The sequence below is a fragment of the Dermacentor variabilis genome, chromosome 8 (assembly GCF_050947875.1).
Source record: "Dermacentor variabilis isolate Ectoservices chromosome 8, ASM5094787v1, whole genome shotgun sequence".
Taxonomy (NCBI): Eukaryota; Metazoa; Arthropoda; class Arachnida; order Ixodida; family Ixodidae; genus Dermacentor; species Dermacentor variabilis.
The window spans coordinates 139,172,067-139,200,005 of NC_134575.1; the positions used below are offsets into that span (position 1 = coordinate 139,172,067).

General features: G+C 48.4%; 1 protein-coding gene across 3 annotated transcripts in view; it reads left to right on the forward strand.

Annotated features, from left to right (window-relative positions):
* The window catches only part of LOC142590615 (B9 domain-containing protein 1-like), a 95,641-nt gene that overhangs the window by 18,995 nt on the left and 48,707 nt on the right, over positions 1-27,939 (forward strand). For 2 of the 3 annotated variants that reach the window (XM_075702938.1, XM_075702939.1), the window contains exon 6: positions 5,854-5,984. In XM_075702938.1, coding sequence (XP_075559053.1) covers positions 5,854-5,984 — 131 coding nt within the window. Of the gene's footprint in view, positions 1-5,853; positions 5,985-21,766; positions 22,054-27,939 lie in introns of those variants that run through there. The other variant, XM_075702940.1, reaches the window with a different exon arrangement.

The window sequence follows — 27,939 nt, forward strand, 5'->3', positions numbered from 1 at the left end:
TCTGATGAGTTCTGAAATGGTTAGGATGATGTTTTCCTGAAGGGATTTTCTATTTCCAAAGCGTGAACTGCCTGTAATAATTCTTATGGATGAGTTCTGCATTAACTGGAGGGATGCCGGGATGATGGAGGGACGGATATATATATATATATATATATATATATATATATATATATATATATATATATATATATATATATATATATATATATGTGTGTGTGTGTGTGTGTGTGTGTGTGTGTGTGTGTGTGTGTGTGTGTGTGTGTGTGGTGGAAGCTGCTGCATTAGGCAAATAATGCTGTTCACATTAATGCTATCTCTATACAACAGCGCCTACTTTGTGTTTTGAGTACAGGCAGCGAACAACGTAAAAATGCACCGAATATCTTTATTGAAGATTGTCATCAGTTGTTTGGAATAATAATCATTGGCTGTCAAAATATATTGTAATTAATAAGTACTGAGAGATTGCAAATTCTGTATTTTTGATCATATAATTATCGAGCGCGCACGCAATAATCCAAACAACCAAGCGCAATTAACTCTTTCAAGTTCTCCATTGACGTTGGTATTCGTTGGACTCCCGATGGTATTCCTTATGAGGTTTTCAAGAACATGGAAGGAGCAGCTCTCGACGCACTTCTTCAGGCTATTAACGAAGTATGGGAGACTGGAAACGTTCCACCTGATTGGAAGCATTCAATTGTTTTCGCGATTCCGAAACCAGGAAAGTCTCCAAATAGCCTGCAGTCTTTACGCCCAGTTTCACTAACCTCAACTGTCTGCAAGCTCGCTGAAAAGATGCTGGACACAACTGTTTCCTGGTGGCTTGAACGCCACGATAAATATCATCCTGCTCAAGTTAGATTCCGTTCTTACTTGGGAACTGAAGACGGACTTTCTATCTTATCAGACGATGTTTTACAGGTTTCACCACACAGTCACGCTGTGCGCACGGTAGTAGCAACAGACATAACGAAAGCTTATGACAACATAGACCATGAAATCATTATAGCCAACCTCATCGACCTAGGACTTCCACCGCGGGTGATAAGATTCATCTACTCATTCCTTCAGAATCGCACATTTGCGATTAGAGTAGATGGAAGGCAAGAAAGATCATCATCATCATCAGCCTGGTTACGCCCACTGCAGGGCAAAGGCCTCTCCCATACTTCTCCAACTACCCCGGTCATGTACTAATTGTGGCCATGTTGTCCCTGCAAACTTCTTAATCTCATCCGCCCACCTAACTTTCTGCCGCCCTCTACTACGCTTCCCTTCCCTTGGAATCCATTCTGTAACTCTTAAGCACCATCGGTTATCTTCCCTTCTCATTACGTGTCCTGCCCATGCCCATTTCTTTTTCTTGATTTCAACTAAGATATCATTAACTCGCGTTTGTTCCCTCACCCAATCTGCTCTTTTTTTATCCCTTAACGTTACACCTATCATTCTTCTTTCCATAGCTCGTTGCGTCGTCGTCAATTTAAGTAGAACCCTTTTCGTAAGCCTCCAGGTTTCTGCCCCGTACGTGAGTACTGGTAAGACACAGCTGTTATAAACATTTCTCTTGAGGGATAATGGCAACCTGCTGTTCATGATCTGAGAATTCCTGCCAAACGCACCCCAGCCCATTCTTATTCTTCTGATTATTTCAGTCTCATGATCCGGACAGGCAGTCACTAACCTGTCCTAAGTAGATGTATTCCCTTACCACTTCCAGTGCCTCACTACCTATCGTAAACTGCTGTTCTCTTCCGAGAAAGATACTTCACATCGAACAGAGGAGTTCCACAAGGTTCGGTTTTGGCTCCTCTTCTCTTCAACGTTGCTCTAATACCTCTAGCCTGGCAACTACATCGGATTCCAGACGTGAGGTTCTTAATCTATGCGGATGACGTCACTTTGTGGTCCGTGCTTGAAGATATATCTAGACAAACTCAGCAGCTTCAAGAAGCCCTTGATGTTCTGAACAACTACGCTCAGAAAGCAGGGTTGGACATTTCCGCCCAAAAATCAAGCTATGCTGTGGTGGCCAACAAGAAAGGACGCACAAGAATCACGCAGCACCCCTTTACATTTAGACTCGGCGCAGTGACAATCACTGAGGCTTCTGAGGTCCGCATACTGGGTCTCGATATTCACCACTCCGGCAGTGGTGCACACTGGCTCCGTAAAACCAGACAGAGTTCGACAAAAACCCTTCACCTTATTCGTCGCATTGCAGCAAAAGCAGCTGGAGCTCGTACTGACGTAGCTCGACGGTTGGTGCGTGCAGTCTTGCAGCCACGAATTTTATATCAGACACAGTTTCAACGGCTGACTTTGGCACAGCTGGCACAGTTGGAGACGATTAATCGCGATGCTATGCGCACAATCACAGCACTGCCCCGCATCACTCCGATACCAACCTTACAGGAACATGCCCAGCTCAACACAATTGCAGAGTTAATTTTGCAACGTGAAAAAGCACGTGAAATAAAAAAACAACTTGTTCCGGCTGTCGCTGCGTTGCATGCTCATTTTCAACGCGGCTCGCGGATTGACAATCAGCCCTATCCAATGCCTCCCTGGGAATTCACCAGCACCACAACTAATAAGCCAACGAAGTTACGACGCAGCGATACAACAGGTATTATTGACGAACACAATATCGTCGATGCATCATGCGCTAACATCTGCAAAGTCTATACGGATGCTGCCATTCTCCCAGACGGCGGAAGGACATCATTCCTGAGTACTACGCATAATTTCATCAGCGGCCACCAGCGCTATTTATCTACGGAAGCCAACGCTCTAGTAATGAAACTGCAAGCCGTCCACGACGCTGTGCAAGATGCGACATCTAAGCTGCCTACCATCAAGCAACTAGATATATTCCCTGATTCTTTAGCGGCTATTCAGGAACTCAAGAAGGTTGATAAGGCGATGGAAATCTGCGAGACAATACGCACTATGAATAGCAAAACAGCTACTTGCGTCAAAATACACTGGATTCAAGGCCATTCAGCGAACCCTCCCAACATTGCTGCTGACCAGCAGGCACACTGCCCTCCTAATCCTGATTCTCCACCTATTCCCCTCCCACCCCAACCCCGTAACTCGCTCCGAGCCCGTAAAAATGTTCTCCGGCAGGACACACGCGCTCTTATCCCACCGTGTGTCTGCTCCCTCCCCCTTCACCTTACTAGGGCGGAGGAAGTTGTGCTTAGGAGGCTTCGGGCCGGGGTGGCTCTTACACCGGCTGTTGTCTCAAGGTGGAACTGGTCGCATTTACCACTGGGTGCTACGTGTCCATACTGCTCCGTTCCTGAGATGGAAGCAGATGCATACCACCTAATATGGACATGTACGGGTTTACAATCGGAACGCTCGCGTCTCCTACTACAAGCCGGCCTCCGCTACAATGTGACAACCAGCTATGACCGCTGGATACATGACAAAGGATTCCACAAAACACTGCTTCAATTCATACACAACACAGGCCTCACAGCACACATATAATACACATATACGCTCCAAGAATTATGCCTTAAAGGGACCCTGAAACGCTTTTGACGATTTTCTACAAACGTATTGAGTCGTTGGAGTAGGTCCTTCTGATCATTAATTGACACATCTAAGTGCTCCGCGTAAAGCGTGTAATTTATTATAAGGTTTTAAATATGCACATCGCTGCCGATCGCAGCGCACTGCTCGGCGGAATTTTAAGCCGCCCCTACCCATATGACCGAAATCGCCCATACGACGTCAGTGGGGCGAGCTATCCGATTGGCTGACAAGGGCGCGTGATCGATAATTTTTCCAACTTTATAGTAAACAAATGATCTTCGTAAGAGTTGGAATGTTAGTTAATTTGTTTTTATGAAAAGAAAGTAACATAAAGAGAATGCACAAGAATAATTTTTCAGTACACTTAAGCACTTCCGGCACACAGCAAGTGTCGTCTGCTTGTGTTACAACGTACTCCATTTTGAAGAGAGCTCCGCGGTCAGAGTCGGTCTCAGTCTTTTCGCGAGCACTGTGATTCGACTTTGTTGCCTTGTGGACTGCAAACGTAGCGACTGGCAATATGTCAAGCTGCGACATCGTGTCCCACTGCAAGGCAGCGTGCGAGCGAACTGGCTGCTGCGCATCGGACTGCCGCTATCCGATCCGCGCCAGGATTTGCGCGGTTGTGGCCGTCACATTACACCGGAAGATTACTAACGCAATAGCGTTTCCCGAGTCCAGTATTAGGGAAAACGCAAGCGCAAGGGGACAGAGTCTGGCCGCTTGACTTTGCCGTAACGGGATGAGCCATGAGATGAGCAGAAGGGCAAATGCGAATGGTCTGCACGGTGCAGCCACCTGGTGGCACAGAGCTCAACCATACACAGTAGCAGCAACGAAGTGTATTCTTCTTTGCTGCTGATGTGTATTTTTCGCAGGAGTGTAATCATGAACACGTTGTTTTTATAAATGTTTAAAATGTTTTACGCTTGGTTAGAGCAATATTAGCGCTTTGTTTGGCTGGTTAAACGCTGCACCAACAAGTGTATGGACCGTGCTGACCGATCAGGCCGCTCACGTACGTCTACGCTAAAGTTCCTTCATCAGCTTGAGTTTATGCCTAGTCATTTGCCGAAATGACCAGCTTGCCTGTGGTTACCGGAATACAAGACACGTTCGGCGCTACGACAGAATGCTCGCAACGCACGCTGCTTCGATAGCTCTCGCTTGGGGTCGACGGCCAAGCGGCTAGCGGAGCGGTCTCGCGCGGGCGGGGGCGGGCTCCAAAACAACCGGAAGTGGACGATGTGACGTCGCATCGTGACGCTGAACCAGTGAAGGCGGAGCTTAGCCCCACTCGCTCGGCGAACGAGTTGAGGAGGAAAAGCATGGCTAGGGAGGAGGGTAGCTTCTAATCGCTTGTAGCTCCATTAATACGTAACGCTTCACTTAAATTGTGGTGCGAATATTCTACTTAAGCTGTACCCTACGCGTCTACAAAATTTGTCCGAACCGTTTCAGGGGCCCTTTAAGGGCAAGTCTTTATCGCAATAAAAAAAATACTGTGGATATAAGTGGATTAAGGTTGGAACAAAGTAGAGCAAGATGGATTAAAGTTGATAAAGTGGATTAAACTTGGTACAAATTAGAGCAAGGTGGATTAAGGTAGAGTTGGGAAGGACGCGTGACAATGCATGACTTCACGTATCACGCCCACATGGTAATTGGAAGTGAAGCTTATTCTGAGACGCTTATGTGTGACGTCACGTCACTTGTCATGTCATGACGTCACATCAAGCCACCTCACGTCATGCGCTACCATTGGTCCACGTGCAGCATCATACGATGCAACGTGTGCACACATGTATTGCACATGTTGGGAAATGGTAGTAGTGAAGAGGAGGAAGCGTCGCTACTGTATACAAATGCCATGGCATGCGGCTTCGTCAGTCGGCCAGATGTGTTTTGGTTGGTAAAAAAAAATCTTTAATGGTGATATCTTAGAGACGTCCTGATATTTTCACATTCAGATGACGTAAGAATGCTTAAGTGACTCAATGTTTTTGTTCTTGTGTTGTTTTTGGGTTATCAAGCCAGTTGTCACTATAAGATTGGCTTTATTTTTGCATTGTAGGAAGGTAAGTTTCTAGTCATGGCTCAACATTTCCTGTAGTGTTCCTTTAATCAGAAGCGTAGCTTTCAAATGCTTCAAATCAATCGGCTTGCATGGCTGGCGGTGGTGCCCGTAACCTGAGCGCGGTTTCCTCACTGCAGTGATTGGCGTAACCCCAGCACTGCCAAGCCCCCGTCCCCTGTCTCTCAGTGCAAAAATCGACTGTCGTCTCTGTCTCATCACAGGCATCGCAAGAGTGTCGCCTTATTCGTGCCGGATTCGTCGTCGACGATGCACAAGTTGACCAGCTGGTTGACGGGACGACGACCCGAGTTCGTCGACCCCAAAGTGGTGGCTCGCGGCGAGGGGCGAGAAGGTACCGCCGATATCGTTTTTAATTTTTCTGCTTTTATCTGCCTGTGAGAATAAGCAGCGCCAGCGGCGTCGTTATCTGTTCCGCTTTCATGGTTCTTGCGGAATCAAAGAAACAGAAACATAATACCGAACCGATTACTTTTAAAGAATAGCTTTCTTTGGCTGTTCAACCCACTTTGCGGTTTGTCAGTTTCTAACCATTTATGGTCAACTTGGAGCAGTGGATATCACTAGTTGTCTCAAGAAATAAATTAAAATACGAAATAAAGATGTCCGACGGTGGCTACCCATTAGACCGGGGACGCATGCCTCAAAAGGCAGAAGAATAAACTCGTGCAAGCCAGCCCTAGAAACGTGTAGTACACTATGGTAGACAAGGTCAATACACGTGGTCGCGAAGTCGAGGGTGAAATGTGGTTCCAAATCAACGACATCAATTACGGTCGTGCGATTGAAGCGCGACTACATCTCGCGGAACAAAACATTAGTTGATGAAAATTAAGCATCCAATACGTCACCAATGCAAACATTTGAAAAAGTACAGACAATGTAATTAGAATAAGAAAATGTAAAGTCACAGGCAGTTTTCTTCCAGCCACGAATAATAATAATAATATTTGGGGTTTTACGTGCCAAAACCACTTTCTGATTATGAGGCACGCCGTAGTGGAGGACTCCGGAAATTTTGACCACCTGGGGTTCTTTAACGTGCACCTAAATCTAAGCACACGGGTGTTTTCGCATTTCGCCCCCATCGAAATGCGGCCGCCGTGGCCGGGATTCGATCCCGCGACCTCGTGCTCAGCAGCCCAACACCATAGCCACTGAGCAACCACGGCGGGTCCAGCCACGAATAATTATGAGTACTTAACTGTGCAGGATTGCTTAAGTTTGATCGAGGCGTTGCGTGCTGAAATATTCTGAGTTTGTATTACCGTATTTAGCATTGTACTGTCGTCAAAATTTTCTTATGCGTAGCCATGAGAGGTAATGGAAATATATATGGTATAACCGTATAAGATTCGATCAGTAACTTTATTTTATGCCTGCCTTTTCACTAACTGTTAAGTTTTTGTGTGTATTCAGTAATATAAGAAAAACTACATGACACGCGTGTTGTGTTAGTGAAGAATAAAGTGTGGCTTTTGTGAATTATTGCAATGCAATTCTGACTTTATCTTAACGCCAAAATAACATATGTGTGTTTTTACTACAGACACACGCATATGGCACTTAGTTAAAAATCTGAGTGAGCCCATTCCTATGAATTCATGGAAAACTCTCAAGGCTCACCAGTGTAATGCGTGCCGTTATAAAATGAGCTCTATATATACAGATGGGTGTATCCAAGTTACATTGCGACGCGATGTTACGGCAAATATTCTCAATTTGCCTCACTTGTGCTGTTCTGTGCTTTGTATATGTGATGTGATGTTAGCTGGCTCAATAGACGACTTGGCCAACAAGTGTCGAACGGCAAATTGTTTTTTTTTTCTTTTCGGGCGAGTAGTTGGCCCTGCGAAATGTAGCTGGCGCTGCCATGCATCCACCAGCCAGTGAGCAATAAAACAATAACAGTGAAGGCGAAGAGAAATGCAGCCATAATGAAGCGCAGAGCACTATGGGGATACAATAGGTACGAGGTGCCCCGAGGTATGTGAAAAGGTGTAATGGTTCCAGGACTTACTTTTGGAAATGCGGTTGTTTGCTTTAAATGAGGGGTACAATCAGGACTCGATGGGAACCAAAAAAAATTAAATTATGGGGTTTTGCGTGCCAAAACCACTTTCTGATTATGAGGCACGCCGTAGTGGAGGACTCCGGCAATTTCGACCACCTGGGGTTCTTTAACGTGCACCTAAATCTAAGCACATAGGTGTTTTTACATTTCGCCCCCATCGAAATGCGGCCGCCATGGCCGGGATTCGATCCCGCGACCTCGTGCTCAGCAGCCAAACACCATAGCCACTGAGCAACCACGGCGGGTCGATGGGAACCAAAGGTCAGTGGGTTGCCTCACATTGGGCGCTCACGGGAAGACTACAAATGAAGCTGTGCAGGCTGATATGGGCTGGACTAGTTTTGAAGTCAGGGGAGCTCGCAGTAAAATTGAGTACGAAGAACGATTGAGGAATATGGAAGAAAGTAAATGGGCTGGGAGAGTGTTCAAGTATCTGTAACGGAAAAACATTGATTCAGAGTTGAGGTAAATAACTAGGAAGCTCACCAGCAAGTATGCACCCTGTAGGGTGGGCAACACAGCAACAAAGAACGTCAAGCGGAAAGTCAGAGAGACTGAAATAGTCTCATGGGTGGCGGCATTGGAAAAGATACCTGCCATGAGTAACTACTTAAGAGGTAAAAACGAGATCAGGGAAGAAACAATTTATGCTAACTCAGAGGGAAGCTCATTACTTTTCGGGGCAAGATCGGGATGCCTTAGAACAGGCACCTATAAAGCGAGATATAAAAAGGAAGCAGAAGTATGTGCTTGCTGCGGTAAAGCTAGGAAAACTATGGAGCATGTTTTATTAGAATGTGAAGGCGTCTACCCAGCGGTCGATTTAGGCACCACAGGCCTCCTTGAAGTGCTTGGGTTCAGCGCGATCAGTGGAAAAGTAAACATGTCCGCAATAGGGATTAGTAAGAGGCGATTGGAAGACCGGTGGAAGAAAAGTAAGGAAACGACAACAAACGGAGACGTGCAAAAGCACAGTTCTCAATAGGGGATCAGAAAATTTGGTTGTGGGAGTTCATATTTTTTTTCTTGTTTATTGTTGAACCTAGGTAGGACATTAGACAGTATAATAGCAAAAGCTTGGTGGCGCAGCCCACCGCCCCCTTCCTAAGGGGACGCTCATAACATTCATCCATCCACCCAAGCCACCATTGCAGGACGTATGGACTTCTAAGGCGTCTTGGCTACCATGTGTTCATATACCTTGTACTAGGCGCGTAGGAACAGTCACTAATTAAAAAAAGTAGCAGTTTCGCCCGAAAAGCAAAGCATCGATTGCGATAGCAAATCAGTAGGCATCTATACGAAGTAAGGATAGTAAATTTATCGGCCGTATCAACTTGGAAACACTCGCTTACTATCTGAATTAACAAGCGAGGTGTCTACGTGCACAAGTAAACACGAATACATCACACTCCACGAGCGCGGACAGTCGCTGTAAAAACGCTGGTATAAGCAAGCACGGCAGCAGCAGCGAAAGAAGTGACCTTCGTGCTTTCTATCGTTTCAAAGCAAGAGCGGCGAGAGAGAGAGAGTAAAACATCTTTATTAATAATATTTGAATGGCGAGAGCAGTGTGGGAGGAACCCTCAGTCCAGGGTCCCTAAGATGATTCCGGCGATGTTTCGAGCCCGTTGTATCCCAGCTCGGAGGACCTCGGGAGGTCCGTCGCGGAGGGCATCATCCCACAGCTCTTTGTTGCGTAGGGGGTAAAGGAGAGTTGGCAAGGGACGAAAGAGGTTTGCAGTGCACTCAATCGTGACGTGGAAGATTGCGGGCGAGCCGCCACAGTCAGGGCAACGATCTGCATAACAGTGTGGGTAGAATTTATTGAGAGAGACAAGATTTGGAAAAGTTGCGGTTTGTAACTGGCGTAATGCCACTGCTTCCTCCCGCGAGAAGGACGGCGGTGGTGCGGCGTGGGTCCGACGAATGCGTGTATAATGACGGAGTATGTCTTTGTAACGGAGCAAGGGATCCCCCCACTCTGAACTAGTCGCCTCACCACGCCGAGTCGCCCGGCGGGAAATTTCTCGGGAAACCGCATGTGCGCGTTTGTTACCCGGCAGCGACGTATGACCAGGGGTCCAGAGTAAGGGGATGCGGGGAGGAGTGGTTGGTGTATTTTGCGGGATCTGTTTGAGAATTTGGTGCGCCGCTCTCGGGATGCCATGTCCTGATAGGAACGCCCGGCATGCCTGTTGCGAGTCCGTCAATATATAGACTTCCTCAGGAACACGGATGGCGTATCGAATTCCAAGAGCAACACCGAGAATTTCTCCGTAAGCGGCATTTGTTCCGCGCATTGCAGCAGAGTCTCTCAGGGATTCGGTGCCATCCAAAACTACCGAGGTATAGCCCTCTTGAATGCGTGATGTGTCCGTGTATTAAGTATGTGTTTCCTGGATGTTTGCAAGCATGCGGCCAATGTATCGTACACGGGCTTTGCGCCGTCCTCTGTCATGCTCGGGGTGCATATTACGTGGCAATGGATGAATACTTAGTGCTTGGCGTATCGCTGACGACAAGATCGTTGGACGGTTTTGAGACTCAAGGCGTGGGACAGAGTATCCTAGCCGTGTGAGAAGATGGCGGCCAGTAGGGGTGAATAGGAGGCGCTGGCGATGGCTCACCCAATGTGCCTCTAGCAGCTCGCCTAGTGTGTTATGTGTCCCTAAGTTAAGGAAACGGCGTGTGGAAGTATAATTCGGGAGGCCATGGGCCAGCTTCGTCGCTTTGCGAATCATTGCGTCTATGCGAAGTTGTTGCGCTTGGGTCAACCGCTGAAATAGGAGATGGTATGTAAGGCGGCTGATCACGCATGCCTCCACCAAGCGCAGCAGGTCCTCTTCTCGAAGTCCCGAGCGCCTGTTGGAGACCCTCCGGATCATGGCCAGAATTTGCTCAATCTGTCTGGATAGAAGGGAAACAGTGTAGTTTGACCTGCCATCCGCTTGGACGTGTAGGCCGAGGATACGAGCACGATTAACCTGTGGTATCGGTGTGCCATCCACGTGCACAGTGATAGGGGGAGTAGAGGAACGGCTCCGGGGGCGAATGATTATGAGCTCCGACTTTTCGGGAGCACATCATAAGCAGCATTTTCTCGCGTACTCGGAAACTGTATCGACTGCTTGCTGCAGTCGGTCCTGGATGGCTCCGTCGGAACCCCGTGTCGACCAGATAGTAATGTCGTCCGCATAGATAGCGTGGGCGACATCAGGGATCTGGTCGAATAGTCGGGGGAGCCCTGCGAGCGTGATATTGAATAGAGTAGGGGAAATAACTGAGCCCTGGGGTGTCCCACGTCCCACAAGGCGAATCGTGCCGGATCGATGCGGTCCCATTCCTACGGTGGCTGTGCGATCTCAAAGAAATGCGCGGATATAGTTGTACATACGAATTCCACAGTGTGAATGTGCAACATTGCGAAGGATGAGGTCATGTTCAACATTATTGAATGCCCCTTTTAGGTCTAAGGTGATGAGTGCTCTCGTTTGGGCGGACGACGGAGGTCCTATGACTTCCTCCCGCAATTGTAAAAGCACATCTTTGGCAGACAGATGAGCTCGATATCCGAATTAAGAGTTAGAAAAGAATGATTTTTCTTCGAGGAAGGGCTGCAGATGCCGCAAGAGTACATGCTCCACGAGCTTAACAATACAGGATGTTAGGAAGATGGGTCGTAAGTTTTCAACCTTAACAGGCTTGCCCGGTTTGGGGATCACTGTGATGTCGGCGTGTCGCCGTGCTTGGGGAAGCAAGCCCTAGCGCCAGCAATCATTGAAGATATGGGTGAGGTGGTTAATATCCGCGTCACTGAGATTACGAAGGGTGGCGAATCGGATGTGGTCGGCTCCCGGTGCCGTGTTGCGGCGTAGGTCTTGTAGGACCGCCCGCACCTCGTCAGATGTGATGTCTGCATCGAGCAATTCGTTCGTCTCGCCTACATAAGGATACTGCGGCGACGGGCCTGTGGGTATGAAATGCTTCTCTAGCTCTCTGAGGAGTGTCGAGACATCGTCCCTGTACTCGTGCATTAGGATGTGCAGCTGTTGAAATGTTTTTCCCTTTGTTGTAGTGGGATCTGTGAGTGAGCGAAGAATCGACCACGTTTTTGCTGTGCTCAATGTGCCTGAGAGGCGATCGCAAAATCCTCGCCAGTTATTCCTCGTAAGGATCTCTGCATACTCCTGAGATTCCCGTGTAATCTGATCTATACGTTTCCTAAGTTTGCGGTTGAGGCGTTGTCGTTTCCATCGTCGTGTCAACCATCTGCGGGCGCTCCAAAGATGAAGTAAATGCGGGTCTATGTCTGGTGTCTCGGTTGTGGTGCGCAGTGTGCTCGTGGTGGCCTCTCGATCTTGTGCGAGAGAGTCAAGCCAGCGTTCGTACCCTTGGCGCTCAGGTGGGTCCTGGCGACGTTCCCTGAATTTCGCCCAATGCGTTATACGCACATTTCGCTCGGGCCTGCGCGCACCCCGTAATGACAAGGTGGTCGCCACAATGTAGTGGTCACTACAAAGGTGCTCTTCTAAAGGCCCGTGCGCAACGACTGGGCCAGTATTGCGCACGAAGGTGAGGTCAGGGCAGGTGTCACGAGATACGCTGTTGCCTGTCCGAGTGGGGTGCTCTGGGTCGGTGAGCAGTGTGTATCTGATGTTACAGATGGCATTCCATAAGCGGGTCCCTTTAGCCTGCGATTTAACGTAACCCCATGCAGTGTGTCGCCGGCCGTAAAGTCGCCGGCCACCACACAAACCCGTCCAAACCTACCAAATTCTGAAAACAGTACGCTCGCGAACGGGGGGAACTGTATGCATTGAGTATAAACAGACTCTCGCTGCGTTTACCTTGCGTAATTATTTACAATATTTGGTGAGGAATGTCAATATTAGTGGTATGCATGCGACATATAACATGTTTCGAAACTAAGGCTCCCACAAGAGGAGAGACACCCGAGAGCGTGCTGTAGCCGGATAAAGAAGGGGTGCAATTGACTTCCTGTAAGAGGATGACATCGGGAGGGTTCGTGGATGTGGCGATATACTGCTGTAGGGAACCTCGTTTTCGGCGGAATCCCCTACAATTCCAGTGCCACACCATTAGCTGCTCCGCGTTACGCGGTGCCATCATCATCGCGAGAGGAAGCAGGCGGTCGTGCATAGGGATGCGGGCGCCGGGTGCCCACATTTGAAGGTTGCGGCCGAGAGCCTTGGTCGGAAAGCGCGCTTTCTTTGTTACCGCTAAGCTCAGGAACTTGCATGCGTGCGAAAGTACACTCTATACATGATTTCACTTGCTCCGTCATCCCTATTTGAAGGGCCTCCATTTGGCGTTCTATCCTGTCCAGAGCCGCCTGCATACTAGTGCTCATGTCTGCCACCAGCGCGTCCATTTGTTTTTGCAGGCGCTCACAGCGCGCCTCCATGTCACGACGTAGGCGGGCTATTTCTATTAGAGGATCGGGATTTCATAACGAATTGGTAATAGGAGAAGGGGTAGGGAGAGATTTACGGGGCGGAGCGAGCTTTGGGGGACCCTCCGCCCGACCGACCTCCCGAGGCGCCTCCATTGCTGTTTTCTTCTCCGGGGTCCGCTGCACCCCTGAAGGGACCAGGGTCACCTTGGCTGGGGCGTTGGTCTGCAGAGCCTTCTTCTAGGGTTGTTGGGAAGATGGGAAAGGAGGGCGCTTCTCTGGGAGGCGCACCGATGCCTCGCGGGATCGGGACCGAGACTTGGAGCGGGTCCGGAACTTGCGACGGGATCTCGAACGCGTCTCCGACCGGACTTGTCTGGTCTCCTTCGTTGGGGCGCGCGACGTTCGGGTCTCCGCCGTATCTGTGGTAGTGGTCGGGTCGCTGGAGGGTAGAAGTTCACGCTGCTCTTTCTCGAGAGCTTTCCGCACCCAAGCTTTGTTCAGTGTCTGCCTAGCACGCCGCGGGCAGTTTGGATCCGCTGTAGGGTGGGCCCCGTCACAGGATCTGCAGTGTGGGGTGCACGGATGTGACGGGGTGGGGTTGTCAGTCCCGCATGTCGCGCAAATGACCACGTGCGGCGTAGGACAGTAATCAGCCCAGTGGCCGAGCTTGTAACATATCTTGCAGACCAGTTGGCGGGGTCGATGGGGGTAGCAGCGGAGTTCTGCACCATAGAACCGCACGTAGCGAAGCACTTTAAGTCCTTCAAATGTTACCAACGCAACGTTGGTTTGACCCATCATTCGTGCTTGAAGTATTTGAATTTCAGGAGCCAAAAGCTCATCCACTATAGCTTGGAAGATGGTGTACCGGGCAAAAGACCAGGAACAATTCCCTTGCATGAGTTGTCTGGGGCCGCAAAATATGTTGTGATGGGATGGACCCGCTGACCAAGGTTCAGCTCCGTCATCTTGTACAATGCGTCGGCTACGTGTGACTCGGGTGTGCTGATGATTGCCAAGTTCTGCTGAGGTCGCAGTCGGAATATGATGTCCTGACGATCGTCGGTGGTCAAGCCGGCTGCACTCCATAGAGCACTGGCGAGTTCTGGGTGCGTCAACTTATCGATGCAGAGTCCTCCGTGAGGCCGCAGAATTATTTTTTCATCGTGCAAAGGAAGTTGAGGCAGGTTCTGATTCCGACTGCGCTTGCATACGGTAGGCTGGGAGGCGTCCGGAATGCCCAAGATGTTCTCGGATGGTTGCGTCTTAGCGTGCGTTTGACGTATGCGTCGCTTATGTATGACTGTCTTCCAACAGCCACCTGTGTCGTCGTCAGTTTTGTCGTCGCAAATTTTCGGGATAGCATCTTCCTCCATCCTTTCCCCGGTCGGAGTGTCTACCTCTCGTAGTTGGGAGGGAAAATTGGCGACGATGGGATCGGCGGCCACTCCCGCGGTATCCACCTCGGGCGTCTTCGTTGTTGTCGAGGAACGCGTGGCGGCGTTCTCCGTCGCCGATTGCGTCTTCTGCTCGTTGGAAAATGACGTTGCGGTAGATAAATGCTCCATCGAAACAGAGCGGTGAATTGGCCGAAGGCCCTTTGCACGCCCGTTTAGAACATGGGCCTCGGAAGAGCTGGTCGCTTGGCGCCCTTGGTTCATGGTGTAGAAAACACGCCAAGGCAGCTATGGCCCCGGAAGGGGCAGCCGCGTTGGAACTCAAGAGCGGCGAGAATACAGCCCGCGTAAAAGTATGAGCCGTCTGCAGATCCCTTTCAAGATACGGCGCACGCGACGGCGCGGTTGTACAAAGTACGCACTTGGCGGAGCCGAAGGCGCCTCCCTTCCCTCCCTCGCGACCTCCCGGCTTTCCTGCCTATTATAACGTGTGAGGTTGAGCCGCGATCGTCAGTTCACCTTGCGCCCGGTCGCGAAATGTGACGTTGCTACTAAGGGGCTTTAGTTGCTACTGAAGAGGCTTTAGCTGCTACCGGATCACAGCGCCACCACCCTCTCTCCCTCCCACACCCCACGGTCTTTTGTGCGACGGCGCGCTTGCTCTCCGTTTTTCCCCTTCGCGCGCGCCAGATTGAGCCGGGATCGTCGGCTTCCCTCGCGTGCTTTCACCCGTACATACAGCATACGACACGTTGTTATCGCCCTTGGAATTTATACGGAGCATCATGGCGACGGCGAAAATGCGCCTGGAGTATCCATATAATTGTTCTTGCAATAATAATTCACCGACGATTACGATACTCTCTAATGCGAAATTTGAGCGCAGCTCTATACATGTTTTCAATTCGCGTGAATATCTTTATTATGGCTATGTGTACTACGCGGTTTATACTAGCAAGAAAACGGTGTGTGTGTAACGTTTTTTCGTTCTGTACAGACGACGCGCGCTACTTTGGCGTCGCACACGCTGGTACCGCGGATGAGCGTAGCCCTTCCCATCTCACGCCGCCCATCGGAAGCGTAGATGAAATCTCCCACGCGGCGGCAGACTCCGCGTAGGCCATTTACCTTCCGCTTCTCCTCCACCACTTTTCGTCTCATGCTTTCCTTGCAGCCTCCTCCTCCGCTTTCCTCTTCGCGCGCTCTTTCATCTACCACTGCGCTCCGCGTTCGCTTTCATCATTCGGCTGTGCTCGTTTCTCTCGGTTACGAGGTACAAAGCCGTCGAGGCACGCTGACGCTCAACGCAGGAAAGGGCGCTTAAGAGCTATGCTCTAAAAGTGAGCGCGCGCGTCACCTAACTGACGATGAAGCATTTCTTACACAGAATTGGCCGTGCGAAAACCCCCGAATGTGATTGTGGATTTGTAGACGAAGATATATATCACGTCCTCCTAGATTGCCCACATCGCGAAACACCAAGATGCCGACTTAAATAAACCCTAATTAAATTAGACCGCAGACTTTTCAGTTTAAAGAAACTTTTGGGTCCTTGGCCAACAACATTGTTGCAGAAAAGCGCTTTAAAAGCACTAAAGACTTTTCTTGAAGACAGCGGCATTGTTGGACGTTATTAACGCTTTTATTGTTCCTTTCATTTCAATGTCGCTGTATATATGCATGTGTTTGTGAATTATGTTATGTTCACTGTTCTCATGTGACTATACGTTATAATGCATTTGCACGATGTATGTGCCACCCGCTGACTAGAGATTGTGTTATTAGGCGACAGTGTCGTTTGTATTCTTGAGACTTTTATCTACATAACTGTGGGGACATTTACCTTGTATATTTCATTTCATTTCATTTATTTTACCCTCAAGGTACATAGTACATTATAGAGCGGAGGGGCTAAGAGAATACAAAGTAAACATTGCTGAAAGTAACTCAAACAAAATAAATAACAGCAGTAATAATTCCAAATTTTGAGTTGACATCCGATGATAAACAGAGGTACAAAGGATACAAATACAATGTGATGTACACAATGGTAAAGAGGTTCGAAAAACATATTATGTACAGTATATTTACAAAATGCATTGTTAACTTTTTGATCATGATGCTGATGAAAACGCTGCAATAGAGAAAGGTACATACACATAGGCAAGACAAATGGTAAGTATATTACAAAATTTCGTTTTCAAGTGCGTTTCTAAACATACGTGGATTAATTATACCTGTTAATGAAGGTGATAAGTTGTTCCAGTCTTTACTAGTCATTGGTAAGAATGAATTCGCGCCCACGACAGTATTGAAATGCGATATGCTAAATTTCTGAATATGATAACGGCGAGAAGAAATGAAAGGTGCTGGTCTTATCGAAAGAGTGTGTAAAAAGGTGTTATGATAATAGATTTACTGAAAAAGAGAAATGCGTGAGTGTTTTCGGCGGTCGGATAAGAGAGGCAGGTTTAATAAACATTTCATATGTGTTACGCTTGCTGTCCGATGGAAGTTTTTTAAAATGAAACGGGCTGAGCGGTTTTGTATAGCTTCCAGCGTATGTATTAGTGTTGTATGCCAGGGATACCATATTGATGAAGCATACTCAAGTTGCGAGCGAACGTAAGTGGTATACAGTAATTGTTTTAATGATGATGGTGCATGAGAAACATTTCGGCGCAGGTACTCTAAAGTGCGGTTAGCTTTGGGCACTATAATATCTATATGCAATTTCCAAGACAAATTGGTAGGTATGGTCACACCTAAATAACGATACGTGGTCACACAATCGAGTGATATATTAGTGAGAGAGTAATTAGGAGAAGTGGAGTTAGTACGAGAAACCCTCATAGTTTTGGACTTCTTAATGTTAAGTTGTATTTTTCACGTGCTGCACCAATCAGTTATTTTATTTAAGTCAGTTTGCAGAGCCGTTACATCACAGTCATTGGAAATGTTGCGGTATATCACACAATCGTCTGCAAATAAACATATCTTTGATGAAATATTAGTAGGTAAGTCATTAATGTATATAAGAAACAAAAGTGGGTCCAGGACAGATCCTTGAGGGACGCCGGAGCCGACAGGGGCTAAAGAGGAATTAGATTCATTAGCAGAAACAAACTGAACGCGCGATGTAAGAAAGCTACAGATCCAATTAAGTAGTGTAGGGTCCATGGTTAAGATGCTTAGTTTGTGTAAGAGCAGAGCATGGCACACCTTGTCAAATGCCTTAGCGAAATCCAAAAATATGCAGTCCGTCGTGAAGCCTGCGCCAAGGTTAGAGTGGAAATTGGTTTTATATGTTAGAAGCTGTGTTTCGCAAGATAAGTTTTTTCTAAACCCATGCTGGTGAGGAGTAAAGAAATTATTGTCGTCAAGGAAGTTAATGAGATGCATGTAAATTACATGTTTCGTAATTTTATAAGGTACCGAGGTAGGAGAAATTGGTCTATAATTAAACGGTTTATGAGTGTCACCTGATTTGTGTATGGGAATGATTTTTCCTGTTTTCCAATCTAGCGGAAGCATGCCAGAGTTGTATGATTGCGAGAATAGATATTGCAATATGACAGACGAATAGTCAACTGTATTAATTAAGAATCGACACCGCAGGAAGAAGTAATTTTCAAATGTTCTATTATTTTTTTTATTCCTGTTGCATCAAACATAATAGGGTGGTCCATAGGAGGAAAGTTGCAGCCCTGCAGGACGGGACGTTCGTTGTTGGGTGCGGCAGACGAAAAATGATCGCACAAACGCGCTGTTCAAGACTTCTGTGCAAAGACAGATGGAAACCTGACTACCAGACTGTGCTAATGCAATCTTATTTTCACGTTTGCATTTTAATACGCTCCAAAAGCGCTTCGGATTGGTTTTTAGTAGTAATGGCAGGAATTTGCTAAAAAAATGTGTGCTCAGTATTTTTAGCAGTAATTGAGCAGTTAGAGGCAGCGTTTTTATATGCAAGCCAATGTGCAGGTTTTTTCGTCCGTTTAGCGTGGCGAAAAAGGCGTCTCTTCCTATTTGAGAGCATATTAAGGAACCTGTTATACCAGGGGGCTTGATTATGGGAATAAACGCGCTGGAGGGGAACATGCTGACGGATTAATTCTAAAATTTTATTCTTGAACATACACCAATTTCTTTCAACTGATCGTTCAAAAAACTGCGGTAAGAAGTCGTCAAGAAATGAACATAGGCTTGAGTTTATGGTAGAAAAATTGGCTCTTTTGAAGTTTCTGATTGTCTTTAGTTGTTTGCATTGATACTGCTGAGAGAATGTAAGCGTGAAGTGCAAAATGTCGTGATCACTGAGACCAGGTAAGTGAGATATCGATGAGACGTTGTCAGGGGAAGATGTGAGCACGAGATGAAGTAGTGAGGTTGAGTGCCGAGTTATTCGCGTTGGTGACATGACCGTTTGTGAGAAACCGAGGTCAGAACAAAGTGTAATGAACTCATTACATACAGTACGTGAGGGGTCAGGAAACGGACTGATGTGGGACCATACGATGTTTGCAAAATTAAAGTCGCCCATTAGATATATTGGCACTCCAGGATAGCGTATTGTTATCTGGTTCAAGTTGTCATCCAGGTCATTGCAAAAAGACAAAGGACTTGAGAGTGATCGGTAACAAGCTTCTATTAGCAGTTTTTTTTTTAATTTTTGGTAAGGCAGCACCAGATGATTTCTAAATCTGAAACAACCGGCACACAAAAGCCCTCAAATCGGTCACTGATTGCAAGACGTACACCACCGCCTACTTTCCCGATGCGATCGCTCCTAAAAACAGCGTATTTATTTCTGCAAAAGAACAACTATTGTATGTACCATGTGTTTCTTACGTCATAGTCTTCCTCTGAAAACGTTGCGTGATAAGCCCTGGTGCTTGTGTGAAACGGTTATTTGATATGTAATCCTGAATCCTGTATGTTGTACGATGGAACCATTGAAGAGATAAGGAGTAGCCGGCGCCTTAAATTGTGCATCAACATCTCCTTATAGCATATCAATAAAAAAAAATACAATTTCACGAAACGCATTCGTCCCCGAAATTAGCTGCGCGTCTCCCATCGCACTTTGGCGCGTTTGTTCTGCAAAGTCCTGCATGTAGTATCGTGTTCTTATGAAATACGTTGCAATGACGTATAAAGCTACCGCCTACATTGCGCGTCGCACATCAACAGCGTCAGGCGCGTCGGACACAACTTTTTTACGAAAGAACCGCGGTTTCGCCCGAAAGGCAGAGCACTAATTGCAATGGCGAATTATTGGACAGTTTAAGAAGCATGTGTGGCGTAAGGTTAAAATCAACAGAAAAAGTAAAGAGAGAGAGAAAGAGCGCCAAACTGGCTACTAACTACTCTCCAAGAAGCACCCAATATACAGGCTGTCCCAGCTAATTTTAGTCAGTTTAAAAATGTGACGATGCACTAAGACGACACGACCAAATGCATGTTGCTGCCTATTGTATGTAGTAAGTCACACTACTTTTTGTATTCTGCTTAATTCCATAATCAGTCAATATTAATTGACCAACTTCTGAAGCAAGGAAGTTAGGCGAAAAATTTCGCTTAGGAAGTTGTAGAGCGCTCTGCAAAAAGTCCGATTAAACATTTTATAACCTTATGTCTTTTAGGTATGAGTGCTTTTTGGCTCATTGCAGATGCGAGAAATACAAAAAATATCAGGTGACATGTCGGCTTACGCGTCGTGATTGCAGCGGTCTCAAATGTTTCTCGTACACACGAACATAGCATCTAGCAGGGTGTGCTGCCGCTCAAAAGGCGACGAGGCAGTGGCGTTGGCTGCGCGATTTACGCCACCGATGTGCTTTCCTCGCGGCGGTTCATGATAGCGATAAGCAGGCGCAGGTAGCTATAGACAGCCATCACCAACTTGTCCAACCTAGCACTCTGCTATTAGACAGCTATACAAAGTAAGGCGAGTAGTTTTATCGGCCAGATTAACTGCTTTGAACATTCGCTTCGTGACTAAGTTAACAAGCATGATGCCACGCACGTACAGGCAGACACGAACACACCTCGTCAGAAACCTAACGTGACGCGGCGGCTGCATCCGCGACCGTTCGTTCTGCTTCGATGCGAACGAAGGGCGCGAGGACAGGACGAAGCCAAACACGTTGCCAAGTCTTTGCACCAGCCGCCCATTACTTCCAGGATATTGGGGGCGAGGACTTGCGTAGTATGAGGGACAACGCGGCGCGCTCCTCGTAGGTTTGGCTTACGGCGCCCAATAAAAACACCACGCGGCAGCCCTCCTGGAGATTTGCGTAAGAACTCTCAGAACGAGGGACTTCTTTATTGTGAAGATAATAATCTTGGGCAAACTGAAAGCACAGAATCGTTTACAGACGCTATCTCTTTACCGAATACGTACCGTGAACGCCACTGCCCGCGGCCGCCGCGATGGAGTCTCCCGAACGGGCTTCTTGCGTGAAGGGTAAAAAAATGGTGAAAGCAAACTATGCGAAATGTGTTCCTAATAGTGGGCGGTCTGTATAACCGAATGACGCCTCAATGCAGTGGTCGCACGGGTTCGCAGCGACCGACTGCGCGTCCCCATGCATGTCTGCGAACAATGTTTCGCTTTCGCTGCGAGCGCGTTTCCGCACCGTGCCGTGAGCTTTAGGCCGCATAATATGAGCGCTTGACAGTACACAAGCAACCATTGTTGCGTGGACGCTATCAGAGATGTTCAAAAATAATTTCGTGATGTGCCGTCGCGACGATTCAGTCTTTCTTTTCTTTTCTTCTAAATTCTTATATGCTTCAATATCATTATTTCTTGTTGTGCTGCACTGTATGTTTATCGGTCTTCTCAGCGTGTGATTTCCCGCTGCTTCTTTTTCGTAATCCAGTACATTAATTCATAACACAAACATAACCAAAAGCCATGCCTTTTCTTAATCTGCTTCTTACCGCTCCCTTTCTATACCAATGAGCTTGCCAGTTTTCAATTCATTTCCACCACCAACAAGTTCATAGACCAAATAAAGCCGGACCAAAAATAGCCGGTGTTAAGGACGGCCCGCTGAGGTGCAAGTTTTGCCAGCCAGTTGCGACAGCGGCGTCAACTTTTCCTGGAACGCCACCGCAACCCTCTAGCCACACGGCGCCGTGTTTGTCTCCTCCTCATTCTGGTCCTGTCGTTTAGCGCTGTTTGAATTTTATAGTCACTAAGTCTACTGTGTCCGCAGGACAATGCGAGACGTCCGTCAGTCTGCGTTGCGGGGTTGCCGAGATGAGTTCGACGAACCAGGCTTTGTGAACACGCCACCGCCGACCTGATCTGCCGCGAGCGGGGAAGTCGCCGAGGGAACGTCCTCGGAGGCCCCTTCCCACGCGCCTTTCAAGACGCAAGACAATGGACAACCGGCGGCCGCGCTGCGGGGGTCAGCTTGGGGAATCGGATGTGCCGTTCCTGACGTCAGCTCCGAGTTATGCGAAGGCCATCTGACGTCGGTTGGGGACCGTGAACCTCGCGCAAAGAGGTGTGTGTGTGAGCCCTCGTCTACAGTGCCTGGTCGAACGTTTCCCTCACCTAAGGATCGAGGGAGGACCGAGTGTTTATAAACCGCTGTTGTGCGGCTGCTCAGTGTACAGGCGCCCAAATCTTTAACTGGCGTGCGCGAGCGGCGACTTTTCCGTGCGTCAGCGCCGTATGACGGGGCGAGGCTGGAAACAGCTTAGCAGACGATGGGCCCAGCTGAGCGCGCTTTGTCCGTATGCACTTAGCCTCAGACTCTTTGCAGCCGCGCCCCGTCATACGGCGCTGACGCACGGAAAAGTCGCCGCTCGCGCGCGCCAGTGAAAGATTTGGGCGCCTGTACTTTCTCTCGCAGTCATGCTAGACTGATCAACTGCAACGTCCTTGTGTACATACTGTAAATAAACCCATATTCCTCGTTCTCGATGAGAAGCAGTCCTTCCCTTTAACAGCGTCCTCAGCGTGGATAAGTTGGACGACGGCATGGGCCAGCTACCATCTAATTCATGCTCGACTCCAATCTTGACAAGTGGTTACGAACGGTGGGATTGACCTCACAATCCTGAAATGCGAAAACACCCGTGTACTTAGATTTAGGTGCACGTTAAAGAACCTCAGGTGGTCGAAATTTCCGGAGTCCTCCACTACGGCGTGCCTCATAAGCAGAAAGTGGTTTTGGCACGTAAAATCCCATAATTTAATGCTCACACCGGGCATCGGAGGTGGGCGAGCGTCTCAGTGCGCGTTTTCTGCTACTCACCGAAAATCGCAGTTCCGACGCCGTATCAGAAATATTCCTTGCGTCTGCGCTTGCTGCATACCCGAGTTGTAGCCGATGGCCATCTGCCGGTTCTAAGTTGCGCGAGCCAAGCTTCACGCAGCTTCTTGTCCTGCGGCTACGTGTGAATAAGGCTGATACCGGGCTCCGTTGCCTACGTGCGGCACCGAGCAGTAGCATGCCATGTTGCACGCCTCCAGAAGCAGCCACTACCTATTGTAGTCCTTTCAAATGCTCTCAAGCAGATACCCAAGGCGGGACAACCTCACCGCTTAATCAGAACCGCAGCGCAGACGGGACTTTCGTTTTCAGTTCGCTTCGGCACTTCGAAACAGCCGACGCGACGCTGTGTCCACGTGATCCCTCATGCCACGTCGCGCCGACGGTGGTGCCAGCTTTCCCAGTAGTGAAGCTCGCCCACAATATGGCGCGCGCGGCCGTTTTCAGCCGCGTCATGCACCGCCGCGGCCGGAATAGAAGGAAAACCCTTTCTCCCGCCCTCCTCCGAGCGCGCGCGAGATCAAGACCACCGTGATCAAGACACAATCCTTCTCAGCTCGCCCTCGCGCACTTTCCCTCGCATTTGCAGCATGTAAGACACGAATTATGATCGACTGTCGATGCATAAGTGAAACATACATATTTTTATGCCAGCCTGTTTGAGACCCCAGTGAAACCAAGTCACAGTGGCAGAATGACGCTTTGAGTATTGCATGATGAGTAATAATAATTAGAGTAATTGACTGTTTAAGTATTGTGAAGTCAGTCATGCTACGTTTCTGAACTAAATTACTGAATCACCCGCTCGAATTACATAACTTCTTTTTAAATGGCGGCAAGCTTTTCAAGAACGAGAGGTATTTCACCAGCGATTGCATAGCATAAGCGGTAAACGGCATTCAGAACTTTAGCGAAATGCCTTTAAACCGCATGGTGCACTGCAGACGAACTGCGTCGCTTACCGGTCTAATTATGATTGAGTGGGAAATACACCGACGCGACAAGGTAAAGGATGAGAACAAGAAATTTTCCGCCGAACGGCGGCGATCCATTGCTATACCGCTGCTCCAGCTCACGGGGCTTTGTGGGGAATGATTAGAACCGTATGGACGGCACATTTTCGCCGGTATTGGAGCCCCCCACCATGCAACAATTCTTCTTCGACATTCCCTGAAGCTATGGCCACCCCAAACGAAGGGCGTTACTTATCTTGCCCAAAAAAACGGGAATAAGACAGAGAAGCACGATCAACGACGCAGAAAATTAGGGCTCGCGTCTGGCTTCTTTCCCATTTGTTCTGGATAAGGCCGCCACAAGAGGCGCGTCCATCAGCGCGCACTACGCGAATACGTGTTTTCATTTCGCGATACATTGGCTGGAGCGGACAATCTGTCACATGCGCCACATTGCGAACGGAGTAATGTGCGGCGCGACTGCCTCACCAAGCGGGGCAATCGGAGCCTCGCTAATCGGCGCTAAGCAGATACGACCGTTAGCGCGCATTGTGCGCTCTGCGCTTGAAAGCTCAAAATAGCCAGACCGGGTGAGGTGCCTTTTAAAAAGTATGGCGCACACTTTACACAGTTTTACCACACGGTCTGACCGCACACTACTAAAGAAATTGCCGTTTACCGTGCTCTCGCAATGTATTTTAATGAGATTACCATTGTTTGCCTATTTCGGTCTATCTATCTATCTATCTATCTATCTATCTATCTATCTATCTATCTATCTATCTATCTATCTATCTATCTATCTATCTATCTATCTATCTATCTATCTATCTATCTATGCCGACTGCAAAGGCTGTAGCATTCTTTAAACAAAAAGTCAGTTGGCAGTCAGCGCCTGTGGTATCTGCTTTTCTTTGTATCCCTGTTTCAGACGCGCTGTTTTAGCGTAGTATGAACCGACTTGTGCTCACCGAGATGTTACTCATGGTGTCATCATTCAATCAGGATTGTGCTGCTGTTGTCACGCTGTCGTCTGCTCGCCGTCGTCTTCATACGCTTGTCGCCATCTCATCGTTCTCACGCTGTCATCGTCGTACCATCGCCATTATTTAGGAGTTGTTATCTCATTGCCGTCATGTCGTCGTCGGCATACCGTCGCTTATCGTTCCATCAATGACATTTTTCTTCGTCATTCCACCGTTGTGCAAGCGTCGGCGTGATACAGTCGTCGTCATCCGGCCTTGCCCATGGGCGATTTTGGAAAACGAGTACCATCGTAAAGTGGGGGGACGATACCGGAGGATGTTGCAAATAGCCGAAGCAACGTAAGTCGGAGAATGACCACTACATATGCTATATAAACGTGACTTCAGAAATATGGTGTTCCCCTGCATTGCTCGAATGCAGGGAAACAAATTCATTGTGAATTTGTTGAGGAGCGCTCGTGCACAATGCCAGCTGTTCTTCAAGTGACCAGGACCTTGTCAGGCTCTTGCCTTTTGTCTTGGCGCCCTCTTTTCGTTGCAAAAGAAAATAAAGTTTCACTTTCACTCATTACCATCGAGAGTGATCGTGAGTTGAGTTCAGCCGTAATTGTTTTAAGGCGAAAACTTTAGTGACTCGTTGCAAGGGCTCATACACCCCCCCCCCCCCAACAAAAAAAAAACGCGCCGTCTAGTCCAGTGGAAGATCGAAGAATCTCAAGGTCGAGACTTCTGCACAAAAGATTTCCCAATGTCAGGGACGTGGACTATGTGGACGCGTCGGAGTAGACAAATAGACCGAATGTGTCGATAGTTGCTACGAGTCTAGAGGGTGGCTCCAGAGTTACTGGCATTGTAAAAAACTGGAAAGGCGGAGGTGGCTACTTTAGCACTGGCAATAGCCTCCACGGAGGCTAACTTCGTAGTCATTGACTCCAAGACTGCCGTCAACAACTATGCCAAAGGAAGAATCTCGACGGAAGCACTAAGTTTTTAAGCCAACTTTCGCGAAGATGGAGTTGTTTATATTATATGGTCACCCACACACTCATCCCTTCCCCGGAACGACATAGCGCACAGCCTGGTTCGAGCAGTGACGGGCCGAGCAGACATGCAAATACTGGGAACGGAGAGAGACCGGATGACCAGCTTCGACGAGAGCACCAAGCACTACAAATTGGGAAGGGCCCGTTTCCCCCCCGGCACGCTCGTCGCTGAGTAGACGGCAAGCGACGGCATGGCGCCTCTTGCAAACAAATACGTATCCGATTCCGGTGGCCTACCACCGCTACTACCCGGACCTTTACAGAGATAGATGTACATTCTGTCAATGAAGGGCGCTGCTACAACATATGGTTTAGGCTTGTCCTCGGACACCCACACAGTATAAAACACTTAAGACCATAGAGTAGTGGGGGACCGCGTTGCTCAACACTGCACCGAAAGAACAACTTAAAGCAATCCAGCAGGCTAATATGCCGCCAGGGCCCAAGGGCTCGAGGTCGTCAACTAAGTAGAGGCGTCTAGATCTCATAAATCTGCTTTCCTGAAACAAAGTTTATTTCTCCTCTAGTCCAGTGGTACAAAAAATATAATCGGCAGCAGTTGCGTATTCCCACTCTTTGGCGATGACACATCGAACACACCGGTCCTGTACACCGACGTGGCCCGCTACCCACAGAAATGTGCCCTATGTCTAATCGTACTAGATAGTGCGGACATTCTAAGGGCTTCGGCCACGCTCAACACTGTGTACAGTGGCACGGCGGAAGAGGCTGCTATCGCCCTAGCCATCGTACACGCTTCAACCATACTGGCACCGGATGGACCCATCACAGTGGTCACTGATTCACAGACCGCCTGCAGGACTTTGGCACAAGGGAGGGTGACATTCTACACACACCGCATCCTTACATCATTACACCCCACAGCGTTACACAGGGTGCGCATCGTCTGGACACCTGGACACGCCTCTCTCCATGGTAATGAACGCGCTAATGCGGTAGCCCGAGAGCTCGCTAACCGGGCGTCATTGGAAGAGCTGTCCAACTCAGACGACGCACCGACAGAACCACTGAACTACACTGAAACTCTACAATATTACAGAGATACCAGGAGACACTTCCCTCCACTACATAATGCCCTTACTCGAGAAGATGCCGTGGTGTGGCGACAGCTTCAAACTAATTCATTTTCCTGCCTCATTTATATTCACCGCTTCCACCCCACACAGTATCCCTCATACTGTCCCTATTGTGGAGCAACGCCCACAGTATATCATTGCACCTGGGAGTGCCCACACCCTCCGGGATACTTCCCTATTCCTTCACATTCACCTTCCTCCTGGGAGACTGCGCTGACCAGCTCAGACCCGCAAGAGGAGCGACGGCTGATCCGGCGGGCACGCGGAGTGCCGCGAGCCAATGGGGCCCTCAACTAAGGGTTCCACTCTGCGAGGAAGTCGCCCAATCTCATGACAAATAAATGTTTTCCCTCTATATCCCGCATAAGCAAGCAAATATGCTCATACCCCCGTAAGCAAGTGCTCACACCCCTTAAAGGGACACTGAAAGCAAATACTAACTCCACGTGGACTGTTTAAATAGCATTCCAGAAACCTCGCAACGCTTGTTTCGGGCCAAGGAAAGGCTTAGTTTACGAGAAAATTGCATCTGCAGTGTCCGAGTACCGCTGTCGCGATTCAAGTCTCCCGCCCTCCAACCGGGGAATGGTGATATTGCGTACGCTATCACCGGGCTCTGCGTGGCCGGTCGTTTGCACAAGGCACAAACGACCGGCCACGGCGAAACCGAGCAACGATGGAGCGGCGGACTCGCCGCTGCAGCTGTTGCAGATCAATTGGCGTGGACCGTTCAGGCATCCCGCGACATCACGTGGAAGTGGAATTCTCTGCTACTTGCATTTTGTACAAGGGCGCTATTCTGGACATTCCGCCATTTTCTTCGAGGCGTGACGTAGGCGCGACGCATTCAAAATGGCGCTGATGGCTCCGTTTTGCTTCGTAACGTGACGCCAACTTGACGTTTTACCTAAGAAACTGAAACGAAGGCACTGAACCTAACGTTCTTGGCAAAGCAAAACAGTTTTCCTCCGGAGTGAAAAATAAAGCAGCTAGATCGAAGCCTACGATTACTCCGTCAAAAACGCT